The following is a 20,680-nucleotide window of genomic DNA, read 5'->3' as shown; positions in this document are numbered from 1 at the left end:
ACTAAAGAACGGGCTATGAATCCCCTACAACCAACCTCCACTGGGAGACACCTTGCTCTCCATTCAGCCTGCTAACAGTTGCTGACCAGTCCTGCGTACTTGGAGAGCTTCCTTTCAAAGGCCTCCTCCAAGCTATCTTCCCATGGGACTGTCAGCTCCAGCAGCACCACTTGCTTAGTAGACTCAGACACTAGGACAATGTCTGGTCGCAAGGTGGTGGCTGCGATATGGTTGGGGAACTTCAGCTGCCCTTCGAGGTCCACCAACAGCTGCCAGTCCCTTGCAGAAGTCAGAATGCCTGCAGATGTTCTTTTGGCAGGTATTGGCTGCTCCCCAGCTCTGACAAAGGCAATGGTCTGCTTGGAGGGTCGGGATCGCTTCGCCCACTCAACTCCTGCACTGACGGCTTCAGCGATGGTCTTCAGGACCTGATCATGTCTCCACCTGTACCATCCCTCACCAAGTGCCCTTGCACAGCCACTGAGGATGTGCTCCAGAGTCCCTCGCTTGGAGCACAGTGGGCATGCAGATGACTCTGCCGTGCCCCATGTGTGAAATTTACTAAAAACAGAAAAAAAAACTCAGTGGGTCAAACAGCATCTGCAGAAGCAAATGGATGGTTGATATTTTGGGTGATAGCCAATATAAAGAGCTGAGAAAGAAGGATTATACAAGAACTGGTAGGTGATTGGTGGAACCAAGTTAAGTGGTGGATGATGGGCAAATGGAGTTAGGCGGGTGACAGGGCATGAAAAAGAGTCTGAAAGGTGATAAATGGAACTACTGAAGGGAGAGATTATGGGAAGATAGAACCAGATTGCAAAGCATACATATCTAGGTAACACAGAGAGAGAATAGAGAAAGCTGACTTCCTTGCTCTAACTTCTCATCTTTATTTCCAGTCCTGATGTAGGGTCTCAACCCGAAAAGTCAACTGTTTACTCTTTTCCATAGATGTTGCCTGGCCTGCTGAGCTCCTCCAGCATTTTGTGTGAAAATTGGAAGTAACATTATTACACAAGTTGGCAATTGATTGCAGATCAGGTGACAGCAAAGAAAAAGAGGTCAGTTCTCAAATCCATTCACTTTGTTTTGAGAATGATATATCAAAATATTTTCCTCATGATGACAGACCAAAGGGATAGGAGAAGCAAAGAGATTTTGGTTTGCTGTTCAGAGGGACATGGTTGTCTTTGTATGTGAATCACTTAAAGTTAACATAGTGAAGCATACATTCAGGAAGGCAAACAATAATATGTCCTTTATTGCAAGAAGATTTCAATACAAAAGTAGAAATGTACCGCTCTAATAATATAGCGTTTTGACAAGAATGCATCTGGAATATTGTGTGCAATGCTGGTCTCCCTACTCAAGGAAGGATATACTTGCCTTAGGGGAAGTGCAGAAAAGTTCCATCAGACTTATCTCAAGATGTGGGTTTGTCACATGAAGGATTGATCAGACTGAAGCTAAATATTCAATTATAGAAGAATGAGAGGTAATCTCATTGAAACATATAACATTATCTCAAGGCTTAGCAGGGTAGATGGAGAGATGTTTGGCCTGACTGGATTATTGAGAACCAATTGCAGCAATCTCAATATAAGGGGCTGGCCATTCTAGGTAGATGAGAAGAACTTCCTTCACCCACGGAGTGGAGAGCTTTGGAAGTTTCTACCTAAAAGTGCCATGGTACTCAGTTGCTGAGTATATTCAAGACTGAGACTGAAAGATCCTGTATTTTAAGGGAGTCAAGGTATATACGCTTAGAGCTGGAAAACGCACTGAGATAGAGTAAGAGGCAGTACTTTAATGATGGTGAAGTAAGCAAGAAAGATGAATAGCCTATCCCGCCTTTATTTCTTGCTCTTGTATGCGATGAACCCAAAAAAAAACCCTGAAAGCTGGTGTACAAATACAAATGTAATAAAAAATAACAATTCAATGGGTAAAATATATTATAGTTATATACTGTAAATGCACATTTGGAGTAGCCCATTCACTTTCAGAGATCCATTCTCAGGCCGGACAGAGAAAATTTCCATTCCAAGTATTAAACTTCTGAATCTGAACTTCAATAGTCTCTGCTAGGAAATAAAACCATTAAGATCTAGGAGCAGAATTCAAAACAAGAGAAAATCTGCAGGTGCTAGAAATCCGAGCAACATACACAAAATGCTGGAGGAACTCAACAGGCTAGGCAGCATCTATAGAAAAAAGTACATTTGACATTTCGGCCTGAAACAATGATTGTACTTCTTTCCATAGATGCTGCCTGGCCTGCCGAGTTCCTCTAGCATTTTGTGTGTTGCTTGGAGCAGAATTAGGTCTTTCTTCCCATCGAGTCTACACCAATCTATCCTTCCTTCCTTCCTTGAGCCCTTAACTCCTGGTGGAGTCGTCGGGGCGCCATCATGACAAGCTTTGCACCAGTCTGTTCCATCTGTCGCAGATGTGTGCCAGAGCCTGCGTCACTGCAATGTCCATTCTTTCCTGTCCATTCTTTAATGTTGTCCATCCATCTTTTCCTCTGTCTACCTCTCCTTCTTTTCCCCTCCATAGTTCCTTGTAGAACAGTCTTTGCAAGGGCACTGGATCTTGTTACGTGGCTATACCATCTCAGCTTTCTTTTCACCATTGTGAGAAGGTCTTCATGAGGGCCAATGTGGTGCTGGATGGTCTTGCGGACCTGCTCATTTGTGATGTGGTCCAAGTTTGAGATGCCCAAGGTGTTGCGATAGCATCTCATTTCCAATGCCTGTATCTTCCTCTGTAGCTCTGCTGTGAGGGTCCATGTCTCACAAGCATACAGGAAGATGGAGAATACCAATGCACACAGGAGTCTGATCTTGTACTTCATGGTGATATTGCTGTCCCTCCATATTGTCTTGAGTTTGGATAGTGCCGTCATTTTCTGTGCAGTTCTTGCCAGGACTTCTGGTCTTGATCCTTCATCACTGATGATTACCCCCAGGTATCTGAACTGCTGCACTGTCTCAAGTTTCTGACCATGGGCTAAGATGTCTGTTGTGATGCCACCGTTGGCATTTGCCATGAGCTTGGTTTTCTTGGCACTTATTTCCATTCCAAACTTTATGGAGGCTCTGTCAAGATGGCTGACCAGGTTGGCCAGTTCGTCCTCTTTTTCTGCAAGTCCATCAATGTCGTCAGCAAATCTTAGGTTTGTGATGTTCCTCCCTCTGATGCTGACTGTGCCCACATGATCTTCAAGAGCAACACTCTTGATTCGTTCCAGGAAGATGTTGAAGAGAGTGGGGGAGAGGAGGCAGCCCTGATGGACTCCTACAGAGGTATGGAACCACTCTCCGATGGTGCCCTGAGCGAGTACTGCACTGGTTGCCTTGGCGTACATACAATCAGCTTCTGCCTCATGTTGAATTTCTTCATGGTGGCCCATAAGGCATCATGCCAGACTCCGTCAAACGCCTTCTTGAAGTCTATGAAGATGTGGTAGAACACTCTCTGGTGCTGAAGGTGTTTCTCACAAAGGGTGCGGAGGTTGAAAATCTGCTCAGTGGTGCTTCTGCCCTTATGGAAGCCTGCTTGTTCCTCAGCAATTGCCTTCTGCCTGAGGACTCAGTCTGTTCAAGATAATTCTGAGCATTACCTTGCTTAGATAGTTTATCAAACTGATGGTACGGTAATTCTGGCAAAGTTGGAGATTGCCTTTCTTGGGAAGCACAGTGATCAGCAACTGAGTCCAAGGTGTGGGCCATTCACCTGTCTGCCAGATCTTATTGCAGATGGTGGTAAGCCTGTCTATCGTGGCCTCTCTTCCATGCTTCAGCAGTTCAGTAGGGATGTTGTCAACTCCTGCTGACTTCCCGCACTTCAGTGATCGTATTGCAGCTTCAACTTCTTCATGCATGATTGGATAGTCTTCCTCATTGGAAAATTTCTGCACATTCAGCACGCTTGGATCCCCTTTGTTCTGGTAGTTGCACAGTTCTGAATAGTACTCTGTCCACCTTTCCATTATTTCCTTTCCTTCTGTGAGACTTCTGCCATTTTTGTCTTGGATGGTGTTAACTTTGGCTTGTTTTTCTTTGGTAAGATCTTTCACCAGTTGGAATGCCTCCTTTGTGTTGTTGTTGGAGAGACTGTCTCCAATGTCCGCACATTGTTCAGCTATCCATCTTTGCTTTGCTTCCTTCATTTCTCTCCTGATTTCCTTGTTGATTTTCCTGTATTCTGTTCTTCCCTCTGCTGTGTTTTTATTTTTCTTTAATTTCCTTCTTGTGTCACACATATCACACAACCATTCTATCATGGCTGCTTTATTATCCCTCTCAACCTCACTCTCCTGACTTCAACCGGTAATTTCTGACGCCCTTACTAATCAAGAACTTAACAACTTCCACCATAAATATACCCCATAACCTGGCCTCCACAGCCATCTATGGCAATGAGTTACAGAGATTCACCACCCTCTGGCTTAAAAAAAAAATCCTCATCTCATATCTTTGTATTTTGAGGCTGTGCCTTCTGGTCCTAGCACAATTGGAAACATTCTCCCCGTGTCCTCTCTGTCCAGCAAAGACAGAATGGAAGAGAGGCAGATTCGAGGCCCGTCCACCTAAACCAAGAGCAAGGTTTAATCAATCTAAACGCAAGGCCAATTTGGAAAGGTTGGGAATGGGTCAAAAAGTGATGCTGGGGTCCAAGCCGAAAGCTTATCGATGTGACAGGGCCCGGGTCGTAGTGTGAGAAACAACCTGATGTTTGGACAATTTAAACGCTAGGCTAGTTGGACTGAAAAGGCAGGGTGTCAGGACAAGAGGCATGGGTCAGGCCGATTCTGCTTGCTGCTCTGTGATATTTACTCAGCTCTGTGCTGACCTGAAGCTGAGTCTGAGGCCTGCTCTGGGTTCCATGCCTGAAAGTTCTTCGATATTTACTCAGTTCTGCACTAACTGAGACAGAGGCTGTGACGTGCTCCAGGCTCTGTGACGCTTACTCGGCTCTGTTCTGAACTGAGGTATGCTCCAGGCTTTGTGTCTACAGACTCACTTTTATTCTGAAAGCTATTTGTTTACTTTTATTGTTTCCCTGATTTGTTCATTTTTCCTGGGTGTTTGCGGTCTGATTTTTTTAATGGGTTCCTTTGGGTTTCTTTGTCTTGTGGCTGCCTGCAAAGATATGAATCTCAAGGTTGTATAATGTATACATATTTAGATACTAAATGTACTTTGAACTAGAATTCTTAAGTCCCTTTGCACCTCTGGTTTCTGAATTTACTTCCCCTTGAAAAGAATATTCTATGCCTTTATTCGTTCTATCAAAGTGCTTGACCATAAACTTCCTTACACTCTATACCATCTGCCACTTCTTTGCCCAGTCTCCTAATTGGTCCAAGAACTTTTACAGAATCCCTGCTTCCTCAACACTACCTGCCCCTCCACCAATCTTTGCATCATTCACAAACTTGGTCACAAAGCCATCAATTCATATGTGAAAAGGAACAGTCCCAACACTGACCCCTATGGAACATGACTGGCACTGTCACTAGCAGCCAACCAGAAAAGGTTCCCTTTATTCTCACTCTCTGCCTCCTGCCTGTCAGCCAATCTTCTGAACATGCTAGTATTTTTCCTGTAATACCTTGGGCTCTTATCTTGTTTAGCAGTCTCACATGCAGCACTTTGTCACCTTTAGAAAATCCAAGTAACTCTGCTTTACCTACCCTGCCTGTTATTTCCTCAAAGAATTCCAACAGATTTGGCAGCCAAGACTTCCCCTTAAGGAAACCAAACTGATTTTGCCCTACTTAGCATGCGCTTCCAAGTACGCTGAATAATGAACTTAATAATGAACTCTAATATCTTTCCAACCACTGGAGTCAGGCTAACTGGCTTATATCTTTTGTTTCCCTCCCTCCCTTACTAAAGAGTGGAGGGACATTTGCAATTTTCCAGTTCTCTGAAAACATTCCAGAATCTAGTAGTTCTTGAAAGATCTTTAATATTGGCTCCACAATTTCTTTAGATACCCATTTCAAAAACATGGGGTGTAGTCCATCTGGTCCAGGTGACTTATGTACCTTCAGACTTTTCAGCTTTCCAAGCACTTTCTCCATACGATCATTCATTCACTTAAATAAATAAATCACAGGCATTCTCTCAAGCAAATCACAAAGCCTTGAATCTTGCAAAATTTCTTTCACAGAAACATAGAAACCCTACAGCACAATACAGGCCCTTCGGCCCACAAAGTTATGCCAAACATGTCCCTACCTTAGAAGTTACTAGGGTTACCCATAGCCCTCTATTTTTCTAAACTCCATGTACCTATCCAAAAGTCTCTTAAAAGACCCTATTGTATCCGCCTCCACCACTGTTGTTGGCAGCCCATTCCAGGCACTCACCACTTTCTACGTAAAAAACTTACCCCTGACATCTCCTCTGTACCTACTCCAAAGCACCTTAAACCTGTGCCCTCTTGTGGCAGCCATTTCAGCCCTGGCAAAAAGCCTCTGACTGACCACACGAGTGGTCGCCAATCTTTTTAAGCCCAAGATCCCCTACCTTGGCCTTAGTGAAAGGCAAGATCGACCTACTAAATCGTTTAGAGAAAAAACAGCTCAGGTTGTACTTCGAACTTGAGGCCTTTTATTTGGGCTAATTGTATTTGAATTACATAAAATGCTTTTATCAAACTTTCAAATTAATTCAGCCAAGAAAACACTGTAACTAGCATATCAAACAGGCCATAGCTGTCCTTAAGAATATTACAATACTTCACATCTTTAATTCTAAGTTTCACTATTTAATTTTATTTCAACACGAAAAATAAATGAACAAAAATTGACTGTTGTGCTCAGTGTGATGACTGGGGCTGAATACTTTCTGCTAGTTCCCTGAAATTTGGCTCATAACTACAGATAGCCAGTGTGAGACAGTCTGTGAGGTGTCTGTCAGTAAGGCAACTCCTGTACTTGGATTTAATAATTTTCATCTGTGAAAATGCAACTTCACACAGATAAGTTGACCTGAAGTAGGCACTAACTTTTAGTGCAAATGTGGTGAGATGAGGAAACTTCTCCCTGCTGACAAGCCCCCAAAAGTCACCGTCCCTTGATCTTGCTTTAAGCGCGATTCATTTTGCAAATCAATTATTTCCATTTCAATATCACTTGGCACACCAAATACTTGCTGGAATTCCGCTGCTATCTGTTCGATATTGATCGGCAGAAATGGGTTTGAAATAAATGCAGCAATATCTTTCATGACGTTTAACTCCCCAAAACGCTGATCCAACTCTATTACCAGTTTGTTTAGGTAAGCACAGTACTGCTCAGGGTGAAAAGCATTTTTTTCCTTGATGGCTTGCAACATTTTCTCCAAGTTGGGAAAGTGTGTCAGCCTCCCGTTCTTTAAATTTGAAATCCAAATACCGAGCTTGGCCTTAAACGCATTTACTGCACTTATCATGTGGCGCAGGTGTCGGTCCTTTCCCATGAGCTTGTTGTTAGGTGCGTTTAATTTAGTCGTTAGGTCTGTCAGAAACCCTAAATCCAGTAGCCATGCATCATCTAACAGTTCCTCGTGCTCATCATTTCTTGTCGACAGAAAAGTCTTTATCTCAGGCAGCAAGTCAACAAATTGTTGCAGCACTTTGCCGCGACTTAGCCACCGAACATCAGCATGAAGAAGTATGTCTCTGTAAGCGGCATCGAGTTCATCCAATAACACCTTGTAAAATGTAGCTTGTCTTTTTTATGTATACCTTTTAACTATTTCTATGAAACTTCAGCTAATTGGAGCCAGGATGCACTGCTCCCGATGTGTCTCAATTAACCAGAATCCACTGCACTAGCCATTAGATTCTTGAATTAGTAAGGGCATCAAAGGTTACAGAGAAAAGGCAGAAGAATAGGGTTGGTAGGAAAAATAAATCAGCCATGATCAGATGGTGATGCAGACACGATGGGCTTAAGAGCCCATCTGATCCTCTGCTCCTATGCCTTGAGGTCTTTTTCTTTATATACTCTATCCCAATCTGAAATCTCAATCATCCCCTTGTCTCTATAGATGCTGCTTGATCTGTGTTCTTCCAGCAGCTTGATCTAGATTCCAATATCTGCAGTCTCCTGTGTCTCTAACCTCTTTGTAATGTACTTCTCAGTTCTATTCATCTCACAGCATGTAGATGAGCGAAAGTACACAGAAGCACAAATAATAATACTGAAGGTCATTTATACTAAGGTAAGTTACTTTTTTGAAGAATAATTTGTTCTACATGAGAAGAAAAGACAATTTCTTTTTTTTTGGCATGTGCCTGCGTGCATGCGAGTCTGTGCGTGTGCATGCGTCCATGATTATGTCTTTTTCATGGCTTTTTACAAGGTGCAGAGCGAGAGAGAGACTGTGTGGCGCGCCACTCCTCACACAGACATTTTCTCAGTATTTTTCGCTTTTATCTTACGAGGTCGAGTTGTGATCTCGACACTCAACCCGGCACGGATGGAAAGCGAACTCGGGAATGGACCCAACTGGTTTCGAACTCGGGAACCTCTGCTCCCGGGTCCGGCGCCAATGTCATTGCACCACCAGCCGGCCTGGTAAGAACAGACAATTTCACAGGCGCAATCAACAGCTTCTTGGATTTGACAACCAAAGCTTACTCTTCCCCCTTCACTGGACCCAAGAAGCACTCCACATGATGACAAAATTAATCATAAGTTTAAAACAACATTTTATTCCCATCACGTGGCATCACAAGGAATAGTAATAGGAATAGGAATAAAACTGACAAACTGGAACAAATACAAATGGAAAAATGGTTCTCTTAATTAAGTTTGTCTCACTTTTGTTTCACTACTTAAACAAAACATTGCATATAGTGTAAATTGAGTAGAATTACAGCTTTGCCATTACCCATCTCTGAAGATGCACTGACCATGTTTCAGAATCAGATTTATTATCACTGATATATTTCAAGAAATTTGTTTTGTAGCAGCAGTACAGTATAAGACAGAAATTACTGTAAGTTACAATAAAAATAAATAGTGTAGTGAAAAAGAGGAATAGCAACGTAGTGTAAATGGATTCATGGACATTTCAGAAATCTGATGGCAGAGGGGAAGGAGCTGCTACTAAAAAACTTTTGAGTGTGGGTCTTCAGGTTCTTGTACCTCCTCCCCGATGGTAGTAATGAGAAGAATGCATGTCTTGGTGGTGAGCGTCCTTAATGATTGATGCCACCTTGAGGCATCGCCTTTCAATGATATCCTCAATGGTGAGGAGGGTTGTGCCCATGATGGAGGTGGCTGAGTCTAAAACCCTTCGCAGGCTTTTTCATTTCTGCACATTGAAGCCTTCATAGCAGGTGGTGATGCACCCATTCAGAATGCACCTGTAAAAATTTGCTAGTATTTAGTAACATACCAAACTTGCAATTATATATAGCCACTGCCGTGCCTTCTTCTTGATTACATCAATATATTGGGTCCAGTATGGATCCTCCGAGCTGTTGGTGCCCAGGAACTTGAAGCTGCTCACTCTTTCCACCACTGACCCCTCAATGAGGATAGGTGTGTGCTCTCCTACCTACTCCACAATTAATTAATAGTTCACAATTAATTCCTTGTTCCTTAAGAGTACAAGGTTGTTGTGACACCACTCAACCAGCTGATCTATCTTGCTCTTGTATGCCTCATCACCAGCTAAAATTCTGCTAACAACAGTGGTTACATTGCTAAATTTACTTGAGCTGTGTCTGGCCACACAGTAGTGGCTGTAGAGAGTAGAGCAGTGGGCTAAGAAGGCATCTTTTAAGTGTACCTGTGTTGACTGTCAGCAAGATGATGTTATTACCAATCAACACTAACTAGAATCCAGCTGTAATGGCAGCTACAGAAGCCCAGGTTTTGAAGCTTGTTGATTAGTACTGAGGGGTTAATGGTATTAATTGACAAACAGCAGCCTAACGTAGGTATTGTTGCTGTCTAACTGGTCCAAGGCTGAGTGGAGGACCAGAAGATCATGTTCCCTGTAGACCTGCTGTGGCTGTAGGCAAGTTGCAATGGGTCCAGGTCCTTGCTCAGGCATGTTTTGACCAAATTTGTCCATGAGCTTCTCGCATGCTCAGATAATGATCTTCCTAGGTTCCCCAGGCTCAATTTGTCCTGATAACAAGATATAGCTCAGATACTATGTTTGTTTAAAGTCAGCTGAATTACCCAAGGCAGCTTCGTAATGTCCCTTAAACAAGATGCAGTATCAGCCAAATAACTTACCTAGATCTAAATAGGATATCTTCTCACTTTCATTTATGGACATCTCTTCCATGTCAAAGTAGGCTCGAGCCAGTCGCCAACAGAAATTTGGCTTCATATTGTACTGTAAATACAAAAAAGTATATTTAATTTTTTTCAATAACACATTTGAAATCAAATTTAGCTGCTAGAGAATAGAACTAATTCTTTTGCTCTAAAGAATGTTATTGACCAATCATAATGATCTTGTACTGTATTGACAGATTTTTAGATCCAGACCACCATTCAGTGGGTTTCAGTTGTTAACTAAGTCAGAGAAAAGCAGGAGCTTAATTAAAGACAGCCAACAGTCTAACCACCTTGCAAGAAATGACACTTTATTAGGTACACCTGTCTGGTAACGCAAATATTTAATCAGCCAATCATGTAGCAGCAACTCAATGCATAAAAGTATGCAGACATGGTCAAGAAGTTCAGTTGTTGTTGAGAGCAAACATCAGAATGGGGAAGAAATGTGATCTAAGTGACTTTGAGTGTGGAATGATTGTTGGTGCCAGAGGTGGTTTCTTGGAAACTGGTGATCTCCTGGGGTTTTCACACACAATAGTCTCTATAGAGTTTACAGAGAATGGTGCGAGAAACAAAAAACATATAGTGAGTTCCCGTTCTGTCAGCAAAAGAATTTTGTTAATGAGAGTGGTCAGAGGAGAATGGCCATACTGGCTTAAGGTGGACAGGAAGGCAACAGAAATCAAATAACCACACTATACAACAGTGGCACGCAGAAGAACATCTCTAAACACACAACATATCTAACTTGAAGTGGATGGGCGACAGAGGCAGAAGAGCACACACATACAGAAGTACACTCAGTGGCTATTTTATTCAATACCTTCTCTACCTAATGAAGTGGCCACTGAGTGTAAATTACCATTTCCCATTAATTTATATTCCTTGGGGTACTGAAGTTTAGCTTACATTTATCAAAATAAACTACAGTTAACACAAATATGAATTAACAAGTTCAAGTTTAAGTATACTACCATTCAATCATACACATGTATACAGCTAAATGAAACATCGCCCCTCTGGGGTCAAGGTGCAAAACACAGAGCACAAATTGCTATGATCCAGCACATACAGTCACCAGATAATTTGAGCACAACTCCTTGTGTGGCATAGCCTGAAGATTGACAAGATGACACAAGAATGCACCTTGCACTTTATGTAATGCAACTGCCACTATATAATAAAACAAGCAATCATATAAATATGTGAAACAGCAGCAATAAAAGATGAGAAATACCCAGTGCAGGATAAGAGTATGTTAGTGAGTTGGGGAGTAAAAGGTGGCAGGACATTCAGACAGGGGTATACATGTGTATTGGATGGTAGCAGAGTGTTAAGAAGTCTGCTTAAAGATGGGCTACAGCAGCAGAAAACCAGGACGGGTTTGACTCTTGAACCTAATAAAGTGGCTATTGAGTGTATGTGCTGAATGGGGGGTGGAGGGGAGAAAACCTAACTATGTTTTCAGTAGTACTTATTATCTGCTGCAAGGTCTTGTGATCTGATACATTACAATTTCCATACCAGACGGTGATTTAGCTGGTCAGGGTCCTCTCCATTGTGCTCTGATCAGATGTTGTGAGAATTGGGGGGGGGGGGGCGGGGGGGCAAAGAGCCTTGCTTGCCTCAGTCTCCTCAGGAGAGTGGGGGCACTACTGTGCTCTTTTGGCAAAAGAGGTAGTGTTAGGGATCAGGCGAGATCGACAGTAATATGAAGGAAGTCCTTAACTCCGAGTGAAGTCATCGGGACGCTGTCATGACGATGTTTTTTTTTTAAAGCAGGTTTTCTTATTTTTATGAGGCCGAGTTGCTAGCTCAATGCTCAACCCAGTACAGATAGAAAGCGTGCAAGAGAGCCGGCCGGATTCAAGCTCGGGAGTTTTCACTCCAAAATCCGGCGCTGATGCCACTACGCCACTAGCCGGCCTTTGACAGTAATATGCACGTAAATAAACTTCATGCTCCTCACTCTGTCCACGGAGAAGCCGCTGATGTGCAGTACGGAGTGGTCAGCCTGCACCTTCCTGGAGTCCACAATCATCTCTTTAGTGTTGTTCACTGTGAGACTCAGGCTATTGTGTTTACACCAATCTACAAACTGAACATGCAGCCCTAGAGATCACCAGTGCTCAGATGATGGAGCCAGAGATGTTGGAAGTAGAATGTACTGGAAACAGTCAACGTTCTAGAGAGAGCGAGAGCACAAGAGCAAGAGAGCACGCGAGAGAGAGTTGATTGAAGCTAGAAAATAGATCAGTAAATAGCAAATTTATAAGATAGCAGCAATAAAGATCTGCAATCATTGAACAAAAAGTGAGTTTAAGTACTTAATTTGAAGAGGATTGTTGTTTCCCCCCCCCCCCCCAGTCTCCACTGAGCTTCGTTTATATGTTGTTGAGAGATAAAAGTGGAACTATGAGGGAGGATTACGGTGACAAGCAACTGGAACTTTAGGCTGTTTTATGATTTTGGTGTACAGAGGTAACAAACAGTTATGATACATTGTCCTCCCACATTTTAGAACTAAACACATGACAAAAAGCAACAAGAAACATGCACATCAACATAAGTGCATGAATCACACTACAGAGACACTACGATCAGGATGGATCATGTTGTAGTCTGACGCTGACAACCAACCAAGTAATGAAATCCGAAGCATTACAAATGGAGCACAGTCTGTGGATGACACAGTAGCATAGCAGCTAATGTAACACCTTAGTGCTAGAGGCTGGGGTTCAATTCCCACCTGTCTGTAATGAGCTTGTACATTCTCCCTATGACTATGTGGGGTTTCTCTAGGTTCTCCAGTTTCTTGCCACATTCCAAAGGCATAGGCGTTAGTAAGTTATGGGCATGCTATAAATGGCAACACTTGCAGACTGACCCAGCACATCTTAGATTGTGTTAGTTTTTGATGCAAATGACACAGTTCACTGTATGTTTCGACGTACATGTGACATGTAAAGCTAATCTTTATCTTTAGGCAGTTTGTTAGAAGTCTAGCATGACGTCTTGCACAAGCCAGAAATCTCCAACAGATATCCCACTCATCCTCTCAGTCAGATAATTGGAAGACAGTGTCTACAACTGAAGAATCGAATTAATACCAAATATTGTACATCTACTGTATAAAAGAACTAGAAAAATCAGCTGGGAATCAAACAAATCACTATCCAATTACTTCAACTACAAATTGATGAAAGAAATTAGGCGGGGTAAAATTGAAATAAACCATCACTAATAGTGCAACAGTTCTGTGTTTAAGACATAACAATCTGGAAAAAGAAGAAACCAGAGGACTTCTTCCATGTTCTGAACTATGTAAAAACAAAAGGCAACACCTTCTGAGGTGTAAATGAAAAAGAGAAAGACAACTACATTTTAAATAGTTTACATAAAACATGCAGCAACATTCCAATCAAGAATTCGGTATATATCCTCCATAGAAACAGAGAAAAAGGTAACAGATCTATGTAATTTTTTTCCCAATTACCTTATCCAAACTCCTTTATCCTACTCACCCTCATTCTCAGTATGTTATAAATTTTATGTCACCATCAATCAAGACAATCAGAACATAGTTGTTCATGGGCATTACACGTGTCTCGTTGCAAGATAGATAGCAATCCCATCAAGATTAATTCAATTACAAACTGAACCACAAACTACGGTCTTATACAGCTTACCCAAATAATGGTAAAATTCAACTTCAGTACAAAGCAAATTATTTTCTTAGAATACAGTTCCAAATCTGCTTTGCTAATACTGTTAAGAGTAATAGTTGCTCATTTTCTCACCTGGGACTGATTGTTAGAAAGGGCACAAGATGAATGGCTACATTAACTTGCATATTCTTATAATAGCAACCAGCAATGCATTGTAATTGAACACAGGGCCATAGCGAGATTAAACATTAAGAAAAAGTCATTCTCAATCCCAGTCACTATTTAATCCATTTGCCAGAAGTGTGCCTCCATTACAGATGACAATTTAATTCATAATTGTGTTTCAGCACTATTTGATTGATTATTGAGCAGGAGAATTCAGTCATAAATATAAAGTGACTATAATTATCAACCAGACAGGACCAGAATGGGCAATCTTTCTGGTCAAAGAGGAAAAATTGGGATTGACCAGTTGAGTATGCAAATTTGAAGGTAAGGTAAAAATACTTACTGTGGATTTCTTTTTCAAGAGCATCTTAAATCCTTTTGCCTTGTCCATATTTGAGCCTTCATGTAAGCTATCTGTAATACTTAAAAGTTGAAAGAATTCATCCACCTTTTTAGAAGATAGTCTTGGATCAGATGGATCTTTTTGGTTAGCTTGTTCATCTGCTGCTTTACCATATTCATAATCAGAATCTCCATTAGCTGTAGTATACCTGGAGAGAACGAATATGAACTATAGAGTAAATGTGCCAATTCTTCCTATTTATTTATTTATTTATTTATTGATTGATTGATTGAGATACAACACGGAATAGGACCTTCTGGCCCTGTAAGTCATGCTGACCAGCATCCCCAATTTAGCCCTAGCCTAATCATGGGACATTTACAACAATCAATTAATCTACTAACTGGTACGTTTTTGGACTGTGAGAGGAAACCCATACGGACATGTGAAGAATGCACAAACTCTTAATAGGCAGTGATGGGAATTGAACCTTGATCACTGGCATTGAAGAGAGTTGTGCTAACCACTACACTACCATGCTGCCTCAAGATAAGGTCTATGCTACTCCTCCTTCCAATGGTATTCAAAATTTGAAACAAGAGTAATATGACATGAATAACAAAGCAGAAGTAAATTCAAAGGAAACAGTAGAACCTGTGATAGTAACTAACACAATAGCAAACACGAGTAAAATTATCTCCAAACAGGAGATCATCATTATCCCACAGGACTCTTTAACTAGGGGCCAGAGAGGTGGTGCAACAACCCTTGATGAGTTGTTGCTCTACCTCTGAGTAGTACACAATGCATTCACAGTTTAGCAACTTCGAAGAAGTGGCAGCCTAGGCAGTAAAAGATGTGCAGATCCAGAGAATCTGCTTCATCCTAGATTCAGGTGTTGTTTCCATTACCCTTTACACTCTGGCATGCTGTCTAGATGGAGCACAGCCCCTTGGTGAATCAGGAGGCAATTACAATAGAACAGAGTTTCACACCTATAACATCCATTGCATTTGTTTGACTTATTTCAAATCTAGATGCCAGATTTCATGTGGAAATGGATGGCTGTATTGTCCGATGATCTGATTTGCAAATAGTTTCACTTTTGTCCCCAGGGTGATTTTAACATCATTAATCGATCAACTGAATAGAATTGTGGCTAAAACACCACCCCATGAAAAACTTGCATCAATGCCCTATGGCTGAGATAATTGGCTTCTTAACAAAGTCAAAGTAAATTTATTAAAGTAGAATTTAAACGCAAACAACAGGAATTCTGCAGATGCTGGAAATTCAAGCAACACACATCAAAGTTGCTGGTGAACGCAGCAGGCCAAGCAGCATCTGTAGGAAGAGGTGCAGTCGACGTTTCAGGCCTCACTCAGGTTGGAGGAACAACACCTTATAGTCCGTCTGGGTAGCCTCCAACCTGATGGCATGAACATCGACTTCTCTAACTTCCACTAGGCCCCACCTCCCCCTCGTACCCCATCTGTTACTTATTTTTATGCACACATTCTTTCTCTCACTCTCCTTTTTCTCCCTCTGTCCCTCTGAATATACCTCTTGCCCATCCTCTGGGTCCCCCCCCCCTTGTCTTTCTTCCCGGACCTCCTGTCCCATGATCCTCTCGTATCCCCTTTTGCCAATCACCTGTCCAGCTCTTGGCTCCATCCCTCCCCCTCCTGTCTTCTCCTATCATTTTGGATCTCCCCCTCCCCCTCCAACTTTCAAATCCCTTACTCACTCTTCCTTCAGTTAGTCCTGACGAAGGGTCTCGGCCTGAAACGTCGACTGCACCTCTTCTTACAGATGCTGCTTGGCCTGCTGCATTCACCAGCAACTTTGATGTGTGTTGCTTTACTAAAGTAGATTCATTTTATTAGAAATATAGACATAGAAAACCCACAGCACAATAAAGGCCCTTCAGCCCACGATGCTGTGCCGAACATGTACTTATTTTAGAAATTACCTAGGGTTACCTATAGACCTCTATTATTCTAAGCTCCATGTACCTATCCAGGAGGCTCTTAAAAGACCCTATCGTATCCACCTCCACCACCGTTGCCGGCAGCCCATTCCATGCAGTCACCACCCTCTATGTAAAAAAAAACTTGCCCCTGACATCTTTATTGTAGATATTTACAAAAAAAAATAGAATTAATGAAAAACTATACATAAACAAAGACTGATAAACAACCAATGTGTCAAAGACTAACTGTGCAAAAAAATACTGAAAATATGAGTTGTACAGTCCTTGAAAGTGAGTCAGTAGGTTATGGGCTCCATTCAGAGTTGAGGTAGGTAAAGTAATCCACACCAGTTCAGTAGCCTGATGGTTGTAAAGTAATGGTGGAGTGGGATCCAGGCTCCTGTGCCTCCTGCCCATTGGTAGTAGAAAGAACAGAGCATGGCCTGGAGAATGGGGGTCCATGATGATGGATGTTGTTTTCTTGTGGTAGACTTGTAAATGTGCTCAATCATGAGGAATATGTTGCCGTGATGGACTGCACTATATCCACCACTTTCTGCAGACTGTTCTATTACTGGGCGTTGATATTTCCATAGCAGACCATGATGCAACCACATCACATTGATGTAATGCAATGTATAATAAGTCCATCCAATAGGGATCATCCCTATGATCTCCTTACTGATGTCGTATGTGGCCCCTTTGGTGACTAACACAATCAAATTCTATCTTAAGATTAAGGGCAGCCAAACACATCTCAGTTTTGAAGTTACCTATGAAATCAGACAGAAGTTGGAGGATAGATGTTGCAAAACAGCTGTTTGCCAACCCTGCAGGGAGCCTACCAGAAAAGACATACTGCAATGATTTCACAGCACTTAGCTGGGAAGTTTTTCTGATAGCTAAATTATTGAAAAAAAAATCTGAGCAAAAGAATTAATCTACACTTTGAAAGGCAGGGGTTGATCAATAGTAGTTGACATGGCCTTGCTGCTGAAAAATTCTGTTGACTAACCTTGACTTAGCAAAATAAACCTTGGCTTTGCAATTCGCCTACCGGAACAACAGGTCAACAGCAGATGCCATCTCCCTGGCCCTACATTCCTCCTTAGAACACCTGGAGAATAAAGATGCATACATAAGGCTCCTTTTCATTGTCTACAGCTCTGCCTTTAATACCATCATTCCAAATAAACTGATTCCTAAGCTCTGGAACTTGGGCCTTAGCACTCAGATCTGCAGCTGGATCTTCAACTTCCTCTCAGACAGGACCCAGGCTGTAAAAATACGGGACAAGCTCTCCTCTATAACCACTCTGAGCACCGATGCCCCACAAGGCTGTGTACTCAGTCCCCTGCTGTACTCACTGTACACGCATGATTGTGTAGCCAAGTTTCCATCAAACTCAATATAAGTTTGCTGATGACACAACAATTGTAGGCTGTATCTCAGGTAATGATGAGTTTGAGTACGGAGGGGAAATTAAGAACCTGGTGGCATGATGCAAAGACAATAACCTATCCCTCAACATCAGCAAGTCGAAGGAATTGGTTGTTGACTTCAGAAGGAGTAGCAGACCGCACGACCCAATTTTACATCGGTGGTGCGCAAGTGGAACAGGTCAAAAGCTTTAAGTTCCTTGGGGTCAATATCACGAATGACCTGACTTGGTCCACCCAAGCAGAGTTCACTGCCAAGGAGGCCCACCAGCACCTTTACTTCCTGAGAAAACTAAAGAAATTTGGCCTGTCCCCTAAAACCCTCACTAATTTTTATAGATGCACCGTAGAAAGCATTCTTCTAGGGTGCATCACAACCTGGTATGGAAGTTGTCCTGTCCAAGACTGAAAGAAGCTATAGAAGATTGTGAACACGGCACAGCACATCACACAAACCAATCTTCCGTCCTTGGACTCACTTTACACTGCACGCTGTCGGAGCAGTGCTGCCAGGATAATCAAAGACACGACCCCCTCCTGCCAACACGCTTTTTGTCCCTCTTCCCTCCGGGAGAAGGCTCAGGAGCTTGAAGACTCGTATGGCCAGATTTGGGAACAGCTTCTTTCCAACTGTGATAAGACTGCTGAAAGGATCCTGACCCGGATCTGGGCCGTACCCTCCAAGTATCCAGACCTGCCTCTTGGTCTTTTTGCACTACCTTACTTTCCATTTTTCTACTTTCTATTTATGATTTATAATTTAAATTTTTAATATTTACTATCAATTTGTAATCCAGGGAGCGGGAAGCGCAGAATCAAATATCGCTGTGATGATTGTACGTTCTAGTATCAATTGTTTGGCGACAATAAAGTATAAAGTAAATTGAAGAGGATTATGTAGTCAATGTAAAATTTAGTAAGGCCATTGACAAGGTACTATATGGAAGACTCGATCAATAAGTGAGGACTGATGAAATCCAAGGCAATTTCGCAAACTGGATCCAACATTGACTTAGTAATAAGAAACAGGTTGTACGATTGAAAATATGTGACCAGTAGAGGCTCATTGGGGTCAAGATGGGACTCTTACAGATTTGGATGTGGATGCAGGAGCTATAATTAAGTTTGAAGATAACACCAAGAGAATAATTTTAGGTTACAGAATTACATTGATCTGCTGTTAAGATCATAAGACTATTAACCACTGGAGCAACATTAGGCATTCGGCCCGAGTCTGCTCCACTATTCAACAGCAGCTGATTTATTTTCCCCCTCAACCCCATTCCCCTATCTTATCCCTAATCTTTGACACCCTTACTAATTAATAACTTATAAACCTCCACTTTAAATATACCAAATCACATGGTTTCTACAGACATCTGGGGCAATGAATCTCTAAGATTCACAATACTCTAGCTAAAGAAATTCCGTATCATTTCTGTTCCAAAAGGACATCCTTCTATTTTGAGGCTGTGACCTATGGTTTAGACTCTCAAACTATTTGGTGCTTTCAATATTCGACAGAAGGTTGAAGGGAGAAGGAGATGAGTTATTAACTTCAAACTTTCTGCATAATCACTCAGACTTGAACTGCATGTGCGTGTAAGAGCTGTGTAACTCATCTCCTTCTACCTTAAGCCACGAACTTATCAATCACCCCTGCTGGGGACACTTTTTGGAGGTCCAAGATCCGTATGCTCCACAACCGCTGGACTAAGTGTGTAAATGTAGGAGGGAACTATGTTGAAAAATAAATGTGCTAGGTTTTTTAAAATTGACTCCTTCTACCTTAGGCCACAAACTTATCAATCACCCCTCGTATCTTAGCCTCAAACCCTTCAATTCCATCAGCTGGATTATTAACATAAAACCTGAAAAGTAGCTAACCTCAAACTGACCCCTGCAGAACACAACTAGTTACCAGCAGCCAACCATGGAAAGCCCTCTTTTTTCACAGCATTACATCTATAATTGTTGTGATGTGATTGCATCACGGTCTGGTATTGCTAGTCAGCCAACCTTCTATCCATACTAGTTCTTTTCTTGTAATACCATGGGCTCTTTATCTTGTTTGGCAGCGTCATGTGTGGCACCTTTTAAGACCTTCTGAAAACACTATACAACAAAGATTTTGGGCTGCTGATCATGGAAATCATCACAAAATGTCACTATCATGCATCATTTTTTTGAAATTGTCTATATATGTTATTTAAATTATCATGTGTGACACCAAGCAGAGCTACCAGACAGATGATGTCAATGAGAGAGATAATGGAAGACAATGGAGAAACATTCAAAATGCTATTAAGAGAGAAGAGCGAGATTAACCAGGAAGAAACACAATTCAGATATTGACAGACCAGTTGCTTTGAACTTGAACTGTTTGAAGTTTGATGGACAGGTGATACCCCAGCAGGGGGATAAAAAGAGCAGGTTTGCTAAGGCACAAGACACGCCACGAGACCCTGGAAAGAGCAGTGTGCCTCCACAAGTTGGTGGTAGTGTGGAGGATCGGTTTGCAGGAACCGATCAGACGCTCACAGGGTAGAAAGGTACGATCGGTGGGAACCTGGGGAGTGTGTCCGCCCTTGCCTGGGTGCCAGGTTCACCGCGGAAGAATGATCATATCCGGAACAGAGGGGTCACAGTCGGTGACCACAGCGGGATTAGAAGCCATCAAAAGGTCTGCCTGAAACCAACTGCATCTCTCACTCTCTCTCTCCCCAACGGTACAACAACAGCGACTACTTCGAACGGCACTAAACTGAACTGAACTCTGTTTCA

The 20,680-nt window shown here is 42.1% G+C and overlaps 1 protein-coding gene across 6 annotated transcripts in view; it reads right to left on the bottom strand.

Moving 5' to 3' along the window:
* LOC140201120 (regulator of microtubule dynamics protein 3-like) overlaps window positions 1-20,680 on the bottom strand; it is an 88,584-nt gene that overhangs the window by 8,533 nt on the left and 59,371 nt on the right. For all 6 annotated transcript variants that reach the window (XM_072264740.1, XM_072264748.1, XM_072264775.1 and 3 more), the window contains 2 exons: window positions 14,486-14,693; window positions 10,259-10,361 (listed from right to left, as the gene is read on the bottom strand). In XM_072264740.1, coding sequence (XP_072120841.1) covers window positions 10,259-10,361; window positions 14,486-14,693 — 311 coding nt within the window. The remainder of the gene's footprint in view (window positions 1-10,258; window positions 10,362-14,485; window positions 14,694-20,680) is intronic.

Source organism: Mobula birostris, chromosome 1, assembly GCF_030028105.1.
Source record: "Mobula birostris isolate sMobBir1 chromosome 1, sMobBir1.hap1, whole genome shotgun sequence".
Lineage (NCBI taxonomy): Eukaryota > Metazoa > Chordata > Chondrichthyes > Myliobatiformes > Myliobatidae > Mobula > Mobula birostris.
This window is presented reverse-complemented; position numbering and strand designations above follow the sequence as displayed.